The sequence below is a fragment of the Cheilinus undulatus genome, linkage group 6 (assembly GCF_018320785.1).
Source record: "Cheilinus undulatus linkage group 6, ASM1832078v1, whole genome shotgun sequence".
Lineage (NCBI taxonomy): Eukaryota > Metazoa > Chordata > Actinopteri > Labriformes > Labridae > Cheilinus > Cheilinus undulatus.
The window spans coordinates 29,084,524-29,102,970 of NC_054870.1; the positions used below are offsets into that span (position 1 = coordinate 29,084,524).

An 18,447-nucleotide genomic window follows, 5' to 3' on the forward strand; every position below is an offset into this window, starting at 1 on the left:
AGGGAGAAGGAGAGAGACGAACAGGACAAGATGAGGACCGCGGCAGCAGCAATGGACGAATCGACATTGGGATGGGAACAGGCACACGAGAGGAAACCGCCGAGGCAGACCGACGATGCATGAGAGAAACGGCTCAGGAGACGTGCTGTATCGCTCCAACATGGAGGCGTAGCGACAGTAGCATGCATTAGAGGAGATCATTTCATTGTAGCCTAGCAGCAGCGGCATCATCCGTCCGTTCAACCTGAGCGGAGAGGAGGAGGAGGAGGAGGAGGAGGACAGAGGAGCAGAGATGGGCTCCCAGGTTGTGCAGACCCTGCGTCAGGGAGTCTGGGCATCTCTGACCGGGGGCTGGTATCACGACCCGGACCAGAACAAATTCAACAACTCCTGCCACCTCTATCTGTGGATATTTCTCCTGATGTTGCCTCTGTCCCTCCATCTGGTGAGTTTTTACAGGGGAACATGACGTTCAAGGCCGCGAAGGGGATGTATGGTGCCAAAATGTTTTATTGTCAAGCGTCCTTTTAATCCTTTCTTGGATAAACGTGCAGTGGCAATGCAAGATTTTAACACCAGTCATTGTCTGCTTGCTACTGAGGTGAGTGAATCACAAGGCTGGAGAAAACAGGCAGCACTGTCGCAGTATTTTTTCCTCGCATGCAGTGAGGGAACGCATGGCTGCTCCTGGATGTGGCAGTGGGAGAGACAGGAGGCGTAAATACTATTTTCATGGCATGGCCTTCAGAGTAAGTGCCACAGAGGCTGCACTGCTCCCTGTTATAAAACCCTGACAGTTCATATGAGATTTGCGGCAGCTGTAATATCTTGAAGAGATACAGTAGCTGTGGAGAATGGGAGGAGGAGCTGAGGAGGAATCATACAAAGAATAGGGTGGCATGAATTCAAGACAGAGTTGCTAGCATAGGTCAAACACCTTGACCTTAGTTATGATAAAAAATAGCACAGTGAATTTTCTATGATGGTAAACACAATCTTAAACTGCAGCAGTGAGACACTGAAAACTATGTTTTGTGTAATTCAGTCGAAAAAAAATACTTTGATAATGTGGCTAACATTATAAGGTGTGGGGAAGAATATTGATATGTCAACATATCAATAGCCTGACTTGTGTCACACAGGTATGGAATTGCTGGTGCAAAAAGAAGGGTATTTTATCTAAAAATAAACCAACAAATAAGTCAATCTGACCCACTGCATTACAACTTCAAGACTTCTAGCTGTTTCAGGCAAATGGCTGTGCCATGGCTACGTTGTGGCTTGATTTTCATTTTGGTATGCCTGTTAACAAGTGAGGGCTTTCAGATTACTTTTTTGTGAACTAGAAAGATATAGGAAAAACAATCTGTTCTGATATTTCTCTTTCTTTCATATCAGTGTTTCCCCTAGATTACAGCTTTTTTGGGGGGGGGGGGGGGGCGCACTGACACAAAAACTTCTATCTATCTTTATTCATGCATGTATGAATGACAGGGTTGGAAATGAACTTTTTTGCCTTCCTGCCACATCAGGAGTAACGTTAGGACTGTATCAGACCAATATTATGAGTAAAGTTGACCTATGCTGTCAAAAAAGCCTCCCCACATGCAAATGAGTCTGACATCTTAAAGATTTAACTATTAAATAACCAAAAAATATTTAGGAGACCGTTTATTGTAACATATAACATATTTATAACAGGTGAGATTATGTATCTTGGTAAATGTTCTTTATGATGATTGTCCTCCACTGACTTAATCTACTCATTTTCGCTCTCTTCACTATTATTATCCACACACAGTGCTATCTCTGTTTCCTGTTGTCTCTATGCCTGTGTGATCTTATGTCAACACTCCTAGGTTTATAAAGTTTGAGGTTTCTGTCGTAATCTGCATGTCGATGAGGTTTATTTAAGAGTATTAATAACGATCATAAATATCACCAATAGCGTCAGGCGCTATGACAAACATGCACGCCAGGAATAAAAAGTCAAAAGGGGTAGTCCACCAGTTTATTGATCCGAGATGAATGAATTTTAAAATGGTAAAATGATCGTCAGGTGACTCATGGATGGGCTGCTCATAGTCTGTATAGGAACTGATTCCCTCCGATATTCGGCAAACCTGCCCCCACACACCTGTGAGGGACCCTGTGTGTTTCTGCCTGCTGTGGTGAGAAGATCAGGGGGCCGGTGCAGACATGAACCCAGCTGTCGCTGATTTTATTAACCATGTTTCCCACCGGTTTGTCAGTTAGCAGCGTGATATACGGGGGATTGCAGGATTTTCCTGTATTACAAATGTCAGACTTGTTGTGAGAATTTTATAAATTGTGCGCAATTGCTACAATCTCGCGCCGAAATCCAGCGGTCATTTAACTATCTTGGACGTAAAGCAAGTGGGGCATCGGTACATACACATTTTAGAGGATAAATCAGTTGCATTGGAGAACTTCACGGGGGGTTCCGTTGAGGGGGGCGGGGCACCCCCCCTTATTGAATGGTAACTGCATATCCTGTATATATTGGGATTTTCTGCTAAAAAAGGAAATTGAAATAGATGTAGTGCCTTTTCGTAACCTTGCAAAGCAGATGGATATGCCCGTTTCCACGTTTCTTTCTGGCGAATCCATTTTGCAGAACTCCCGTCAGAACAGTTTGGGCTTGGTTGGAAAGTGACAGGACCAATCAGCGATGAGGGCCAGTACTTTGGGGCGCGGCGGAATCGTGACATAAGCAAACAGCAATAAGAGGCCGGTGCAGTTATGGTGGAAGACATTAGTGTGCATTCTGCTAAAGTGCCGGTTTTATCAGAACTTTACGACATTTCTTTGTTAAAAGAAGAACAAAGAATAGCAGTAAGTTGTTTTCTTTTCAAAAATGACAAAAGTCATGTACTGACATGTCTACAGTCGTCATGTTTCATGTTATGCAGTACTCTATGGAGTTTACTCTCGGTAGCAGTGCACCTCGGTTTGGGACTACAACGTCACGTGTTTTGTTGCTCTGATTGACCCGAAGATGTGACAGACAGAATGTTCATCCAACCACCATGTTTCTTTTTTTAACGGCTCTGCCTTTTCCCAAACACTGTCTATGAGTGGTTTTCCAGATAGATGTGTGAAAAAAATCCATCTGGCGTCTGTAGGTCCAGCCAAAAACTCTACAAATGAATTTGTTCCTATAGACAGTCGCCATGGTTCGTGTTATGCAGTTTACTCCTCGGTAGCGGCAACGACATCATGTGTTTTGTTGCTCTGATTGGCCTTTAAAGATGTGACAGACAGAACGTTCATCCTGTGTGAAACACATCCATCTGGCGTGTCAGATTAGCCTTTTTGTGTACATTACTAAATTTTAAACCATGCTGAGACTGTCATACACTACAGTGCTTTAAAGTAAACACTTGACACATCTGTGTCATTAACTGACTGAATATTAAGGCAAACTGGGATGAGTTGCTGTCATTTTCAGAGGAAAATGGGAAAACACATGTTTTGGATTCCACCAGTCAGCACAAAAGTTGCATGACATTCTACAGGTCACTTGACTAACATTGCGCATCTTGCAATTTGGCTATTGCATATGCATACATCACTGTCGCAGTTATAAAAGTGCAACTCATGTCATGAAATAGAAGGCTCTCCTCATTTTAATAGACAGGAAAATGATTAATAGAGAGCCACATTTGCCTTGTTTTGGCAGATATGAATGTAGAATATGTCACAGGCAAAATAAACACAGTACAATTCAGCTGTGCTTTTCAATGTAAAAGCCCACTTTGACATCTCAACTCACATTGACACAGTGCTTTTGTTCTGAGTATTTCCTGGCTCAGCTATAGAATGAATCACATAAATTGTAGCGTGATTTATTGAGGTAAAACTTATGTAGACAGATAGGGTTGTGACAACAGGGAGACACTGCCAACACTCAGCAAACATGCAGCAAACATGCACAAAGTCTGAAATGGGTGTCATTCTGTTGATTATGACATGAATGAGGCTGATATGAATGGATGTTTAACGACCAAATAAAGAAAGACTGCTGGATAATGATAGACAGGGGGAAAGAAGCTGAAAGACAAAGATGAAAAGTGAAACTGAAGAAAACAGGTTTGAAAATAACATGAAATGATTGTCTTGTAACATATAAACAATTTCAGAATCTTTATATGATGATATTATTAATATGTATTGTATTGTATGGTGTATCATGATTTAAGCTGAAATTCCCATCCTACTCAGTTACATCTGAATATGATTCAGAGATTTATGTTGATACATTGCTAAACATGATTGGATCTTATCTCTTTAAATCAGCACTTCTAATGTGCCTATGGTGTGTTCTCATAATCTCGAAACAGCCATATTTGAAGGAGATAGTATGGCAACGTCAAAACACCTAAAGGAAAAGTGGCAGCTCAGACATTTGTCTCCAAAGCGTTACTATATGCTGTTGTGCTTACATTTTTAACCTCTGTTTGGAAACACTCACTGCCTCTCCTGCAAAAACAACACAAGCACTCAAGGAGAGAGATGTTTCAGATTTCAGTTTTATTAGCACTTTTATCTGAAGGTCACACACACACACATGAAAGCAGAAATTTGAGGGAACAATTTGATAAAGGCATGAATTACATTTTAGCTTACATGAACACTGTATAATTTTACCTGCAGACACAAATCATTGTTTACAATGTTCAATGCAGCACAACTCTCTCAAGACTTGTATGACTCATGTAAGAGCAGGATGCAGATGTTCTGTCTTTAATCTTCCTGTTCCTTGCTACGGGCTGCTCATCATCTTGGGATCAATACTCCTCAGTAATACACCATTTTAATCAGGTTAGATCATTTGGTTCATTGAACCTGTAATAAACTCTGAGAATAATGTGGTCATGCAATTATGCTTCATGTTTGGCAGAATTTTACAGCAAGATGACAAAAAGTAGGCTGTGCTTTTGGGCTGCTAGAAAGTCAGACATCTCTGGAGTTGTTGATTTGAAAATCTGATGCTCTTCTGTCCCTCCCAACAGGCTCTGCCCCCTACGGCCATGGCTTTGAGCATCTACTGTACCTCCATCACTGTCTTCTTCATCTTAATTAAGATGGCCAACTATCGGCTGCATGTGATGTTTGATGAGGGTGAGGCCGTGGTTTGCAACAGCCTATCTGACCTCAGTAAGGCTCCAGAGAAGAAAAGCAATGCATCGGACTCCTGCCTGCCTGCCAATATGAGGTATTACCAGCCAAGTCTCTACAGCGGAGCATTTAAACTATGCCAGCTGATAATACCATTAACTATCTTACATTATTGTTATCATTAATCTTATACACAGTGTAACCAGTGGGAATATGAAAAGTTATAATCACTTCAAAGACTCCCAACTGTTTCAAGGAATGAAAAGATAGTTTAAGTTTTTGAATATCAGACAATTAAGTTGTCTTTGCCTTTTTTTCACAAACTGCACTGAAAAAGTTACATTTTCTGATGTTGTATTATGGTGGCTTAGCATGAGGACTTGATCAACAATTTGGAAGTACTGTATATGCTCTTTTGTTATCTTACTGCCTGTTGCCTGAGATCATTTATTCCACTGCACTGTTTGTTCAGTGATGTTAAGTATTGCTTAGACTTAAACAGGGTTAAAAGTTCCGGTCATGAAAACAAAATCAGCTGTACAGCTCTGAAATGGATAAAGTTATTAGTTAAAAAAATGCAATAAACTAAGTAATAAACGGAGATTGGGTTGGCCAACAGGAAGTCAGCTGTCAAAACCTAACAATCAACAAAAGCCTTGCCTTGCCTCTGTTTTATGAGCTGGTGAATGAGCTTGTGTTTACATTCCTGTTGACTTCAGTGTGATATTCTATTTGCGGCAGTAGGTATCTGTTTATAAGTCTGACGATGCTGAGATCTATAGGAAGCTCTAGGAACTTGTTGTCAACACCCAGAATCCAGCTGATGTCAAAACCCAACATCTATTTCAGGAGTTCCCAATCTCAACCATGCCAAGGACCTCCACATAGCATAAGCCTCTGGCAGGGATCCGCGTCATGCAAAATTTCTCATTTCTTTCCATTATACAACTTCTTAACTTGGCCTTTCTGGCCTGGGAGCACCTCGGAATTCCTCAGGAAGAGCAGGAAAATGTTGTGGGAGAGAGGGATGTCTGGGCTGACTAACTTCGCCTGCTTCCACTGCGACATAATCTTGGATAAGTGTAGGAAGGTATATGGGTTTTAGAATTTGTGTCTTGAAAAATAATCATCAATAATATCAACAGAAAGTATAAATGCATTTTTTTTTAATTATTCAGTCTTTTCATCTACTTATGGCATCCAAGGTTTCTTTCGTCTGTTCTGTCTTTCTAACTCCCCCTTAACAATATTCAACTGTGACTAAAAGTAAATTATCAGTGAAACTAAATCAAAAGTTTGGAAGAGAAAAATAATGTGAATTTTTATTTTGTAGCAATAAATGTCATCATTGCAAATTAGAAAATATTGCCAAAAGTAATACTATTAGTTGATTGTATTCATTTATTTTTTTCATTTTCCCACCTCTTGCCTCTGCGACCCCCTACCATCCTTTGGTGACTCCAATTTTGACAAACACTGATCTTGTTCACATCAAAACTCAGTAACTAGTTGGTGTCAAACCCAGCTTTTAGCTTATGTTGAACCCAACACCTATTTGATTTTCAAAAATCAGTCTTACTGGTGTCAATTACCCAACATTGTTTATATCAGAACACATTCTTTAGTTAATGACAATACCCAGTGTCTGTTTAATGTCAAAGACCAACGTCTCGAGTGCCAGCTTGGCTCAGTGGGTAGAGCAGGCACCCATAAGCAGCAGCTATAGATCTCAACTAACTGGTCTTGGCACATGTTTGGTGCTTCCCCCATTCTCTCTATTAATATTTCCTTCCTCTTTTCAGCTGTCCTATCAAATAAAGGCAACAATGACAAAACATCTTTAGAAAATATCTTGTTGATGTGCTGTTAGCTTTCTTCAGACACAGGCAAAACTGAGTTTGCATTCAACTTTATAGCAAAAGTGACTGTTGGAAAGTATAATCATCTTTTTAGCTTATGGTTAGCTGCCAATTCTCACATACTCAGCAGTCATTTTGCTGTTTTAAGTCCATGAGTTTTAAATATTATGATTTACCTTGAGATGAGGCCAGATTTCATTATCTGTTGTATTTTGGTTGCTTTCAGTCCATTAGGCAATGAAATGATAATCTGACAGAATCCCAGGTTCTTATTCCCTATGCAGACCTTGAATCCACCAGGACAAATTGATAACAAGATTTTATCATCCTGCAATGGGCATGATGTCAGTGGGAGATTGCCACAGGGTAAATATAGTCAGATTGGCTTTAAGAGCAAGAAAAAATATTTCCCCACTTCATTTTAAAGACTTGACTGAGACTATATTAAATGGTCAATTTAATGAGGGGATGTCAGGTGTCTTTGCTTACCTGCTTGGCTCCAATGCAGTTAATCTGCATGGACTCTAAGAAAAGGAAATCCATCAATCTGTGCTCTTTTGGTTTCTTTAAAGATTTTTAAGTGCTTGCAGAGAAACAATAAAGAAAGCACTGATGGGTATTTTTACTTCCTCAGCTGTAAATTCAGTGTATTTAAGAAGACATGAGAGGCTTGAAATGATTTATTCTCAAAGCGATGGCTGTCGTCAGAATCTTCATCTTTTATCATTGTCTAAGGTTTCATCCCCTATCTCTTGTCGTTGTCTTACAGGAAAAGCAGTACAGTCCCTGATAGTGTTGCCATGACAATGTTGGCTCGGAAGGGTCCCAGTCCAGTAATACAGGTGACAGTAAAACAGACTGAAACTGACCCGGGACTGATTGGGGTGGTAAGTGACATTTAATGGATGGACACTTTAAAACACTGTGCCGCTGACCTACATGATGTCCTGATTTGAATCTTGTGGTTCTGAATTCTCCGTCCCACAGGACAGTTCAAAGTCAGACGAGATGGTGAAGACTGTGGAAGGTGAGACAGCCTGCTCTCTGAGTTTTACTGCGATACAGATAGGCTATTATTCAAGGGAAATGGAAATCAATGGGAAGGAAAACTGGTTGCTTCTAAGGGTGCCAGATGAGGAAGAAAAGTTAGGATAGTTCTTAGAGACAACAACTTACAGGGGCTGTGAAAATATAAAAACATGAGCTAATTTCATTCAGCTATTGTCAGATGTTCATTGCACCTTGAATCCCTGGCAGCCCTCATGATTGCTGTGAATGAACTAGTCTAAATTACGACCAATGTTAAATTGATGTTTATATGGTATGGGTCTTATTCTTTGCAAGTCATAGTCACTTGAAGCTAGTTGGACAAAATAGGCTGAAACCATAACAAAAAATTAAGGAATTGTATGTTTAATTTTACAAGAGCCCAGATTAATTAGCTCACTTAATATGCTTATAACATTGTTTGCTACATTAGCTAGCAACAAGGCTGTCCATAAAGGGGTATAAAGGAGAGAGCTTTCTGTGGCCCACTCAAACTGGGGGTCTATGGAGATTGACAAAATTGTTGTCTATTGTAAAAGGAAGCTGTAATAACCATATTTTTTTTTCACATGAATAATGATCACTGTTATCAAAGCAACAAAAAGGAAATTTGATATTTTATGCTGTTGTAAAGTATTGCCTTTTTCAAAATGAAAATTCCTTTCCTGATAACAGTCATCTTTTTATTGGTAATATAAACAAAGTGGTTGAATACACTGAACAAAGCCATTAGGAAAGTAATGTCAGACTTCATAGCTAAGCAATGATGTACACAAATGTCATGGTGCCAGAGATTAAAGTAGAAAAACTGAGACAACTTTAATAGGACAAAATTAAACAATTTTGAAAAGAGGCAACAATAGGTGAAAAGCAGAAAAAAATGAGATAACTTGTAGCCGAAAAGTGGCAAAAATGGACAAAAAAACAGAAAATTGGGTTAAAAGTGGCATAAATGGACAATAAAACAGCAAAATAGTTTAAACGTGGCAGAATATACTGATGGACGAAATGGATAAAAAGCAACAAAAAATGTATTAAAAGTGGCAAAGTAGTTGCAAAAATTGACAAACAGTGGCAAATATTAGTTTAAATGGCAAAAAGCAGTAAAATTGTGTGGAGAAGGGCAAAAAAGGATTAAAGTTGCATTGCCATTTTTGGCTAAAATGGGAAAAGCGCCAAGTAGAAGTGGCAAAAAAGGTTTTTAAAAAGTAGCAATAATTGGGGGGGGGGCAGCAAAATTGGGTTGGTAAAACGATAAAATAATTGTTTCATACACTTTTCTGGTCAAAAATGAAGTAACTGTGATCCAGGATGCTAGCAGTAATGCTACCGATCCAACACTCATGCATTGACATCATCAATAAATCACAACCGAGGACAACCTATTCTCTGTGTTTTTTTTCAGGGGCTCGACCAATTCTGTGGACAGCCCTGGCTAACGAGTACATTTTAGTGTGCATGCTTACATTAGCTAGAAGTCAGCCCAGGTTATCCTCATTTTGCTGGTTTATGTGCCTTTTATGTGTTGTTTGTTGCTTCTAGAGCTAAAAAAAAAGTATTTTATTAACATAATTTACCTCTTTTCTGAAAACAACAGTGCTTTGGGCATTATATTATGCAACTATGCTTAAGTTGTAAGGGCTCTTGCTTTTTATGACACAGTCATAGTAACTGTCATACGAAATCAGTGAGTGTTGTTTCTGATTGCTACCTTGGATAAAGTCACACATTTTTTCAAGCATCATTTTGTGGAGTTTGTTTTCCACACACACAGCATTGATTCAGCTTTCTCTTAGTTTGGTAGTAAATGTAAAATGAATCTGAATCAGATAGATGACTTCCCTGTGATTCATTAAATGTTGAAAATTGATTAGAAAATATGACCACATGAGAAGAATACTCTAAAAGACTGTAAATAAGGAGGCTGCAGGTAATCTGTGATGAATTTATTCTATCTTGTGTTGGCTTGTATGTGACTCCATATGACAGGTTAGATATTCTTTATTAACAGAATAATTCAGACATGGAAGCCAACCTTTTTCCTTTTCTCTAATGCACTTTTTGGACATTGCAGAGTCTTTTTCTGCAAGCACTCCATTGTTGTAAATATTCTAAGGCAAGCAGAAACAGATGTAGCTGCCAACCAAAAAGATCAGCTGACTGCTTCCAGTAAATGTATGACCTAATGCACTGGTGATTAGTTAGATGAAATCCAGCATCACTATCTACACTGTGATGTTGTACTGAATCAAATGAGTGTGCAAAAAAGTTGGTATGGATAGGTGACTGGAATTGCATTTATCTTTTAATAGCAATTACTTTTGTAAACAGCAGTGTGATTTAGGGACAAAGAACTGTAATTATTGTTGTTTTGTCGAGCAGAAGTTCATTATTACTGCATCTTTAATCAACAGTCCAAATTAGCATTTTCTTTGCTTCCAGGACAGACTGAGGGCACTGCAGAGGAGAAACCTGTGGAGGGAGGCCTGCAACTAAGCCCAGAGCCTTCTCCAGATGACCTCTCCAGCCCCAATCCTGACCAGGCCGCCCCCCTGCTGCAGGCCCAGCAGAGGCCCCCATCCCGAGCTGAAAGAGAAGAGACGCGACCTGGATCTGCCGGTGGGTCAGGGAAAATGGACACGGAAATAATTGATACTGGAGCTGTGAAAGAAGGAATGGACACGCAGACCCTTTTAACAGGGCCTAATAGAGAACAATCAGAGCAGGAAAGTATGGTAGAAAAAGACTCAGGGAAGGATAGAATAGAAGAGGAGGAAGACTGCGACGATAAAGAGACTGCAGATATGGAAACAGCTGATGAAGGTCTGCCTCCTTCAAAGGGAAGTGGAGATGAGAGTGAGGAGGAAAGTGAAGGGCAGAAAGAGCTCTCAGATGCCAACAACAATTCACTGGAGACCCCCCAGGACTGCCAAGATGATTTCATCAACATTCCTGATCTTCCTGCACAGGTTGGTCTTACAGACACAGAAACAGAACAAAAAAAACTATCATTTCATTTGAGTATAACTATTCTCTTTATGTTTTTCATGTTGTCCCTAAGGCTGAGCCAGTGGAGGAGACCTACTGTTCTGATGAGATTGAAGTAGTTCTGGTTGATAACTCCGGCCCTGGGCCTGTGTCGGCTCATCTGGATGACAACGACACAGTCAAGATCATCATCACTATGAGCTGTGACCCTCAGACTGCAGCTCAGCTGGAGGAGAGTGTGAAGCAGAGCCTTCTGGAGAATGCACAGGTAAGGACAAGGTTCTTTGAATACTTTTGATACGATTGAAATCCAGTAAATATTTTAAGTGGTTATATGATAGCATAATACTACCAAAGTGCATGAGTGGAAATCAAATACACCTGTTGGGATGTAGAATGGCCTTGCATCCTAAATGAAAAACCTATGCACAGATATCAATATTTCAGATGCAGCTGTGTCACATTCTGCTCACAATGTAAAATGGCCAAAATCCAGTATTGTGTATCTCCAATTAGGGCAGATGATCCAATGAAGTTCTTCTCTTTCCTCCTCTGTGCTTAATGACACAATCCTTGGCTCACTCATCTGTACAAGTTATCTATCTCTCTTTCTCAGAAGTGTTTTTTTCTATAGATGTGTTTATGAGGCTCTGTTGCACTCATTGTTGAGATGTCAGTTTTGCACTGACATAGCCACTAGGCTACCTGAGCCACTCAAGTTGTTTTTAAGTTATTAAAGGAATTATAAACTGAAGCTCAAAATTCTAGAGAAATGTGATTTTTTTTTTTTGTCTTACAGAAAGATCAGACATCTTTGTTCACTTTGTTTGTATTGGAACCTCCTAAAAATGGAGTGTGCAATGCTAGAGACCTGTGGTGAGTTTTATCTCTGCAGAAAGTATAATCAAATCACAGGCAACTATAGAAAACTAACAACAAAAACATATTACACTATATACCAAATAAAAAGTGGTAAACATGAGTTAAAATGTTTTATTTTTAATTTGAGGATTTTACCTTAACTTTATATATGGGGTGCTACTGTAGCCTCAGCACCACTTCTTCCATTGCCTGTGCCTTCAAATCAACAAAACTCCAGAATTTATTTTTCTCACTTGGCAGGAGAGGTACAAAAATCATTTAACTACTCTTATTCATATTGTATTTGTTTACAATGAATGATTTTTTAAAATGTATGTTCTCTTTGAGAGATTGTTTTCTATATTTAGATTTATGTTAATGTACTTTTTTTTCCTTTAATTTTGCAAAAAATATAATCTCATTTATTTTAATCAATATTGATATCACAGTTATTTACCAAATCTTTTCTGATTTTAGGGGTTTTTAAACAAATTTAATGTCTTATTTTGAAAATATATAGGTTGGTACTCTTATATTCCCAGTATTTGGCCATCACTGTCATCATCAATGTCATGCTTTTATTTTGAAAGAGGAAAGCAAAGTTCCAACAAGCAGCAACAAGAGGCCAGTGCAATTATGGCTAAAGCCCCAGTTTTATCAGAACTTAATGACATTTCTTCATTAAAAGAAGAACAAAGAACAGCAGTGAGTTGTTTTCTTTTCAAAAACGACAAAAGTCGTGTACTGACATGTCTACAGTCGCCTTGGTTCGCGTGATTCAGCTGTGATGGTGTTTACTCCTTTGGCAGGGGCTCAGCTAGCTGGTGGCTACATCATGTGTTTTGTTGCGCTGATTGGCCTGTAAAGATGTGACAGACAGAATGTTCATCCAATCACCCTCCAAGTTTTTTTTTTTTTTTAATTCAAAGGCTCTGCCCTTTCCCAAATGCTCTGTATGAGTGGTTTTCCAGATGGATGTTTGAAACAAATCCATCTGGTGTACCAAGTTACTTTACTTGAACATGAAGTAAAACTTTTTTAATTGAGAGTTTTTTATATAGATGACTTGATTAAATGTATTACTAATGAATTTTGTCAGCAGAGCAGTATAAAAGTCAATGGACAAGGAGAGGCTGGGCGGAAGAGACCATGTGTGTAAAAAATTGACTTAATATCAATAGGACAAGAACCTTTTAAAAAAAAAAGTTCCAGTAGATGGCTGCATCAAGTTTTAAGGGCACACAAATTTTAAACAAAAACTTTCACTGTTAATCTTGTTTCTTTGGCAAGGCTAAAAATGTAGTTCAGATGGCATAGTGGTTAAGATGTGTCCCATGTACACAGGCGATCTGGCTTCATGTCCAGCCTGTGGTCCTTTCCCCACTCTCTCATCCCTGTTTCTGTCTCAGTATGTTTCTGTCAGATTTTACTGTCTCCTGCTTAAAATGTGCTTTAGACTTTAAAGTTTATTTGTGATATGTCTGTGTTTCAAAAAGGCTCAAAAAGATGCAGGAGAGTGTCACATCAAGATTCCCGTCATCACCTTCGACTCCCCTGAGGATGACAAACAGGAGATTGATGAGGAAGAAGAAGAAGAGGAAGAGGATGCGACTGGCTCAGAGGACGACCCCACCCTGAAACAACAGACAAGTCAAAGTGAAGAGTTTCACATGTGCAGGGAAACAACCAGTTCTGAGTTCACAACAGAGGGTCCTGATCCCAACCAGGAAAATCTAGGTCTTCAACTGACCAATGACAGCACACCAAGCCCTCAGATAACAAACGATAACAGCTCATCAGGTATTGATGTCCACTCCCATCCTGATGACACAGATCCTCTAGATGCTAATGTGGATTCACAAGGTTTCCTGCGTCTGCCGCCTGCCTTAGGCCGCTACGGGCCTGGGGGAAGGACTCATATCCGTGGGCTGAGCATGGACAGTGGGAAAGATGCTGTTCTTCTGTCAGACCGCTCACAAAACACAGTATGTTGGCACTTTAGCTCTGTTTTATGTTCTGTTTATCCATATCCATTAAAATCTGCCTTCGCATTCATACAGACATTTGTCTCCTTAACAGACCACCATGACAAGTTCCAAGTCAGATCTGGAAGCAAAGGAAGGCCAAATACCCAACGAATCCAACTTCTTGGAGTTTGTTTCCTTGTTGGGGTCTCTCAGTTCCAGAGGAGGAGCTGCTAGTATGCAGGAAGATGAGGGGACAGACTGCAAAGAGGAAGAAGGAACTGCTGAGGAAGGTGAATTTTATCTGGAGGGTTTGTACCTTTATCTCCATCTCCTTTATCTATAATTGGCTCAAAGTAAAGCATTTTTATACATTTATACCATAGATATAGGCTTATAGGTGTATTCTCAATGCATCTCCAACCCCTTCCTTTGAACAAATCCTGCGTAATTATTGGTGCAGACACCTTGCTTACTTGGAGCCAGAGTCTATCCAAGAAGGAAGCGCAGTAGTATTGATGTCACAGCACATCTACTAACCAAAACACACATTTAACTAAACATCTAAAATGGCAAAGCTTACTGCTATATTACAGTCCTCAGCAGAACAGATGATTTTGTTGGTTTAAAGCAGACATAGAGAAATTTCAATGGCTTTTCTGCTATTGTTCCTAACACTTCCTCTAACTGTTCTTCTCCACCCTGCCCTTCCAGAGTAAACAATAGGGCATGAGACATATTTGTCAACAAAGCTGTCAGCTGTCATATATACATATATAATGTTTCAGATAATCAAACCAATTTTAATATCTTATAAGTGAATACAATATACAGTTTCTAAATGATGATTTTATTTATTAAGGGGAAAAAAGCTAAACCCTCACTGTCCCTATGTGAAAAAGGAATTGTCCCCCTTTGTTAAATCAAGTGTTAACTGTGATTAACCACAGGTCTTGGAAAGCTGAGTTCAATTTCACTGGCCACACCCAGGCCTGATTACTTACAGATTTTTGAATCCAGAAATCACTTAAATAAAGCTGCCAGACAAAGTGAAGTAGGCTACAAGATCTGGAAAAGAAACGCATCATGCCACCATCCAAAGAAATTCAAGAACAAATGAGAAACAAAGTGACTGAAATCTATCAGTCTAGAAAAGGTTACAAAGCCATTTCCAAGACTTTGGGACTCCAGCGAACCACAGTCAGAGCCATTATCCACAAATGTAGAAAACTGGGAACAGTGGTGAACCTTCCTAGGAGTGGTCGGCCAACCAAAATGACTCCAAGAGTGCAACGATGACTCATCAAGGAGGTCACAAAAGAACCCAGAACCACATCCGAAGAACTGCAGGCCTCACTGGCCTCAGTTAAAGTCAGAGTTCATGACTCAACCATAAGAAAGACACTGGGCAAAAATGGCATCCATCCACTGCTGACAAAAAAGAACACAAAGGCTTGTCTCACATTTGCCAAGAAACACCTTGATGATCCTAAAGTCTTTTGGAGAAATATTCTGTGGACTGACGAGAGAAAAGTTGAACTTTTTGGAAGGTGTGCGGCCTGTTACATCTGGTTTAAAAATAACAGCATTTGATAAAAAAAAACATCATGCCAACAGTCAAACATGGTGGTGTCAGTGTGATGGTCTGGGGCTGCTTTGCTGCTTCAGGACCTGGACCACTTGCTCTGATTGATGGAACAATGAATTCTGCTGTCTACCAGAAAATCCTGAAGGCCAACATCCAGCCATCAGTTCATGCCCTCAAGCTCAAGCACTCTTGGGTTATGCAACAGGACAATGCCATGAAACATGACTGCAAGTCCACCTCTGAATGGCTCAAAAAAAAAAAACAAAATTGAGGTTCTGGAGCGGCCAAGACAAAGTCCGGACTAAATCAAATTGAGATACTCTGGTGTGAACTTAAATGGGCAGTTCATGCTCTAAAACCCTCCAATATGGCTGAGTTAAAACAATTCTGTAAAGAAGAGTGGGCCAAATTCCTCCACAGTAATACGAAAGCCTCATCATCATTATTGCAAACGCTTGATTTCAGTTATTGCTGCCAAAGGTGGCACAACCAGTTATTAGGTTCAGGGGGCAATTCCTTTTTCACATAGGGCCAGATAGGTTTTGATTTTTTCCCCTTAATAAATAAAATCATCATTTAGAAATTGCATTTTCTATTTACTTGGGTTGTCTTTGTGAGATACTGAAATTGGTTTGATGATCTTTTTATATATACTGGTGGCTATTTGGGAGTCAAATTCACCTTTGAGATAAGTTATACTTGCTGGTCTGTGCAAGTGAGAAGCTTGAGGAAAGTGACCCAGTGACAGGGGGGAGAATTTGTGTTTTGAGTACTGGAGTTTTACAACATATCGGCTAATATTTTTTTTGTAAATATCAACATGTTAGATACCTGCAAAAATCTAATACTGTGAAATTCCAGATACAGTAACAGTGATAGACGAACTTGAAAATGAGGGCCATTTGATGAAAAATCACACCCACCTATACAATCTGTCTGCTATGACTGAGCTGTAATTATTTCTTTCTGAAAACATAAGCAAAAACAAATGTAGAAAACACTCTTGCACACTACCGTCTACTATTGCAGCTCCAACGGCGTTGTTGCATTTTTGTACTTCGACCTTCATTGTTGTTTACTATAGTGAATCAACCTGCTGAAGCTCTAAGTAATGCCAAGCTCTGAAGCTACGCAGCAAACTTTGAAATTGTGGCAGAGAAGTGTGATGTTGTGATTTTTTTTTTTTTAATATTTTATTTTGAATTTTTCAGTATAACCAAACAGGCAGACACAAGGACAAAAGGACCCAATGGTATCACAAGAATATATAGGCTAAAAGAAAAACAGCCAATAGGAGCAGAAGTGAGATGTCGCATGCAGTTCAAAGCAAAATTTAAAAGTAAGCAGCCCCTCGATCATACCATCCTGGGTGGAAACAAAATACAATCGAGGATTAACAGACACACAGAAAATAAAATAAAACAAGAAACAAGAACAAAACTACACGTTTGGGTGGGGTTCTGCTATTTACATCACACAGTAATCCATCAAGGAGGAGCATGTACAGAGTGTAGATACAAGGTAGCAGCAAACACTATAATTCTTACGGTTAAGTCTTGTCTAGCAACATCAGAAGAGGTCTCCACAGCTTTAAGAAATAGCTGTGGGAGTTTGAATTGCTTGCACGGATCTGTTCCATCTTAGCAGCAGAAAGCATCTCATTAAGCCACCTTTTGAAACATGGGGGTGTTGGAGACTTCCAATTTAACAATATTAATTTTTTTGCAACCACCATGCCGGTGCTTAGGGCTTGTTTTTGATGGGATGGAAGGGATTTTGTCCTGTCAGAGCAACCAAATATTGCTAAGAGACAGTCTGGCTGAATAGTCATTTGATACTGTTGGGAGAACCAGTTAAATATGTCAGACCAGAATTTACTGAGCACTGGACACTGCCAGAACAGATGCACTAGTGTACCTTCTGCAGTGCCACACTTGTCACACAGGGGAGAGATTGATTCAAATATTTTACTCAGCTTTACTTTCGAATAATGCAACCTGTGGATAACTTTAAATTGTATTAATCTGTATCTAGAATTGATTGAGCAGGACTTTATGCGGGATAACCCCTTCTCCCACAGGTGTGATGTTGTGATTGACTTCTCTCATATTCATGTCTCCAGGTGTGCTGAAGGTTTTGTTCTTTAAATATCCATTTAGGAAAATTTAACAATGTTTTTTACTATTGTATCATTTATTGTAATTAACTTTACTTATTTGCTGTCTTACAACTGTCTCTAAATTAACTTTTCCCTGGAGCGATCCACAGTGTTTTTTATTTTGCTGTGTTTTGTTTAATGACTGGCTTTTAGTGTTTTACTTTTGACCGCTGTGTTTGTGATTTGAGAACTGAGTTTGTCTCTGAGCACAGTTAAGACTGTTTTGATGAGATTGACCACAGGTTTAGAGGTTTTTTAAAAATAGCTTGAAAACTGGGATTTGTGTACAATTTTTAGAGAAAAAGGGAGGAGTTTGAGAAGTGTGTCTTGGCCAGTGTGGCCAATGTGTCCTAGCAATTGTGAAAAAACTGTAACATGGAAGATGTGGGATTGATCACCTTCACAGCAGCCAATCTGTAGGAGGGAGCTTCAAACATTTTTGCTTCACTTGTGCTTTTGAAGTGTTGTGTTGTCCATCTTTTCATACTTTCCATAGCTACAGTAAATTCCTAATGCTGCTCTTCGTGAAGCTGTTTTGATTGGCTATATAAATTTAAAGCTTCATGCTAACACTGCAGTTACCTGTGTATGTGTATTCTAATTGCATCTGAGATTTTTCTTGCCTGTCTTGCTTAAAGGATTTAGTCATACGAAGAATCAAATTGTTGTGGCTGCTGCAAAGTATTACATGTAAAAAAATATATTAATGATGGGATTCAAGCAGTTAAAAATGTATTATTATGTTTATTGGGCACTTGAGGTCAGTGAGCAAGCAGTAAAAACAGTGCTTCCTTTTTAAGCTCATAAAAGCACACCTCTGGGCTAACAGTTGCTAATTTC

The 18,447-nt window shown here is 39.3% G+C and overlaps 1 protein-coding gene across 3 annotated transcripts in view; it reads left to right on the forward strand.

The window, feature by feature from the left end:
* The window catches only part of pcnx2 (pecanex 2), a 52,083-nt gene continuing 33,636 nt past the window's right edge, over positions 1 to 18,447 (forward strand). For all 3 annotated transcript variants that reach the window (XM_041789671.1, XM_041789672.1, XM_041789673.1), the window contains exons 1-8: positions 1 to 445; positions 5,037 to 5,239; positions 7,771 to 7,888; positions 7,989 to 8,028; positions 10,491 to 11,017; positions 11,110 to 11,304; positions 13,394 to 13,882; positions 13,977 to 14,154. In XM_041789671.1, the coding sequence (XP_041645605.1) occupies positions 293 to 445; positions 5,037 to 5,239; positions 7,771 to 7,888; positions 7,989 to 8,028; positions 10,491 to 11,017; positions 11,110 to 11,304; positions 13,394 to 13,882; positions 13,977 to 14,154 (1,903 nt within the window). In that variant the 5' untranslated portion in view covers positions 1 to 292. The remainder of the gene's footprint in view (positions 446 to 5,036; positions 5,240 to 7,770; positions 7,889 to 7,988; positions 8,029 to 10,490; positions 11,018 to 11,109; positions 11,305 to 13,393; positions 13,883 to 13,976; positions 14,155 to 18,447) is intronic.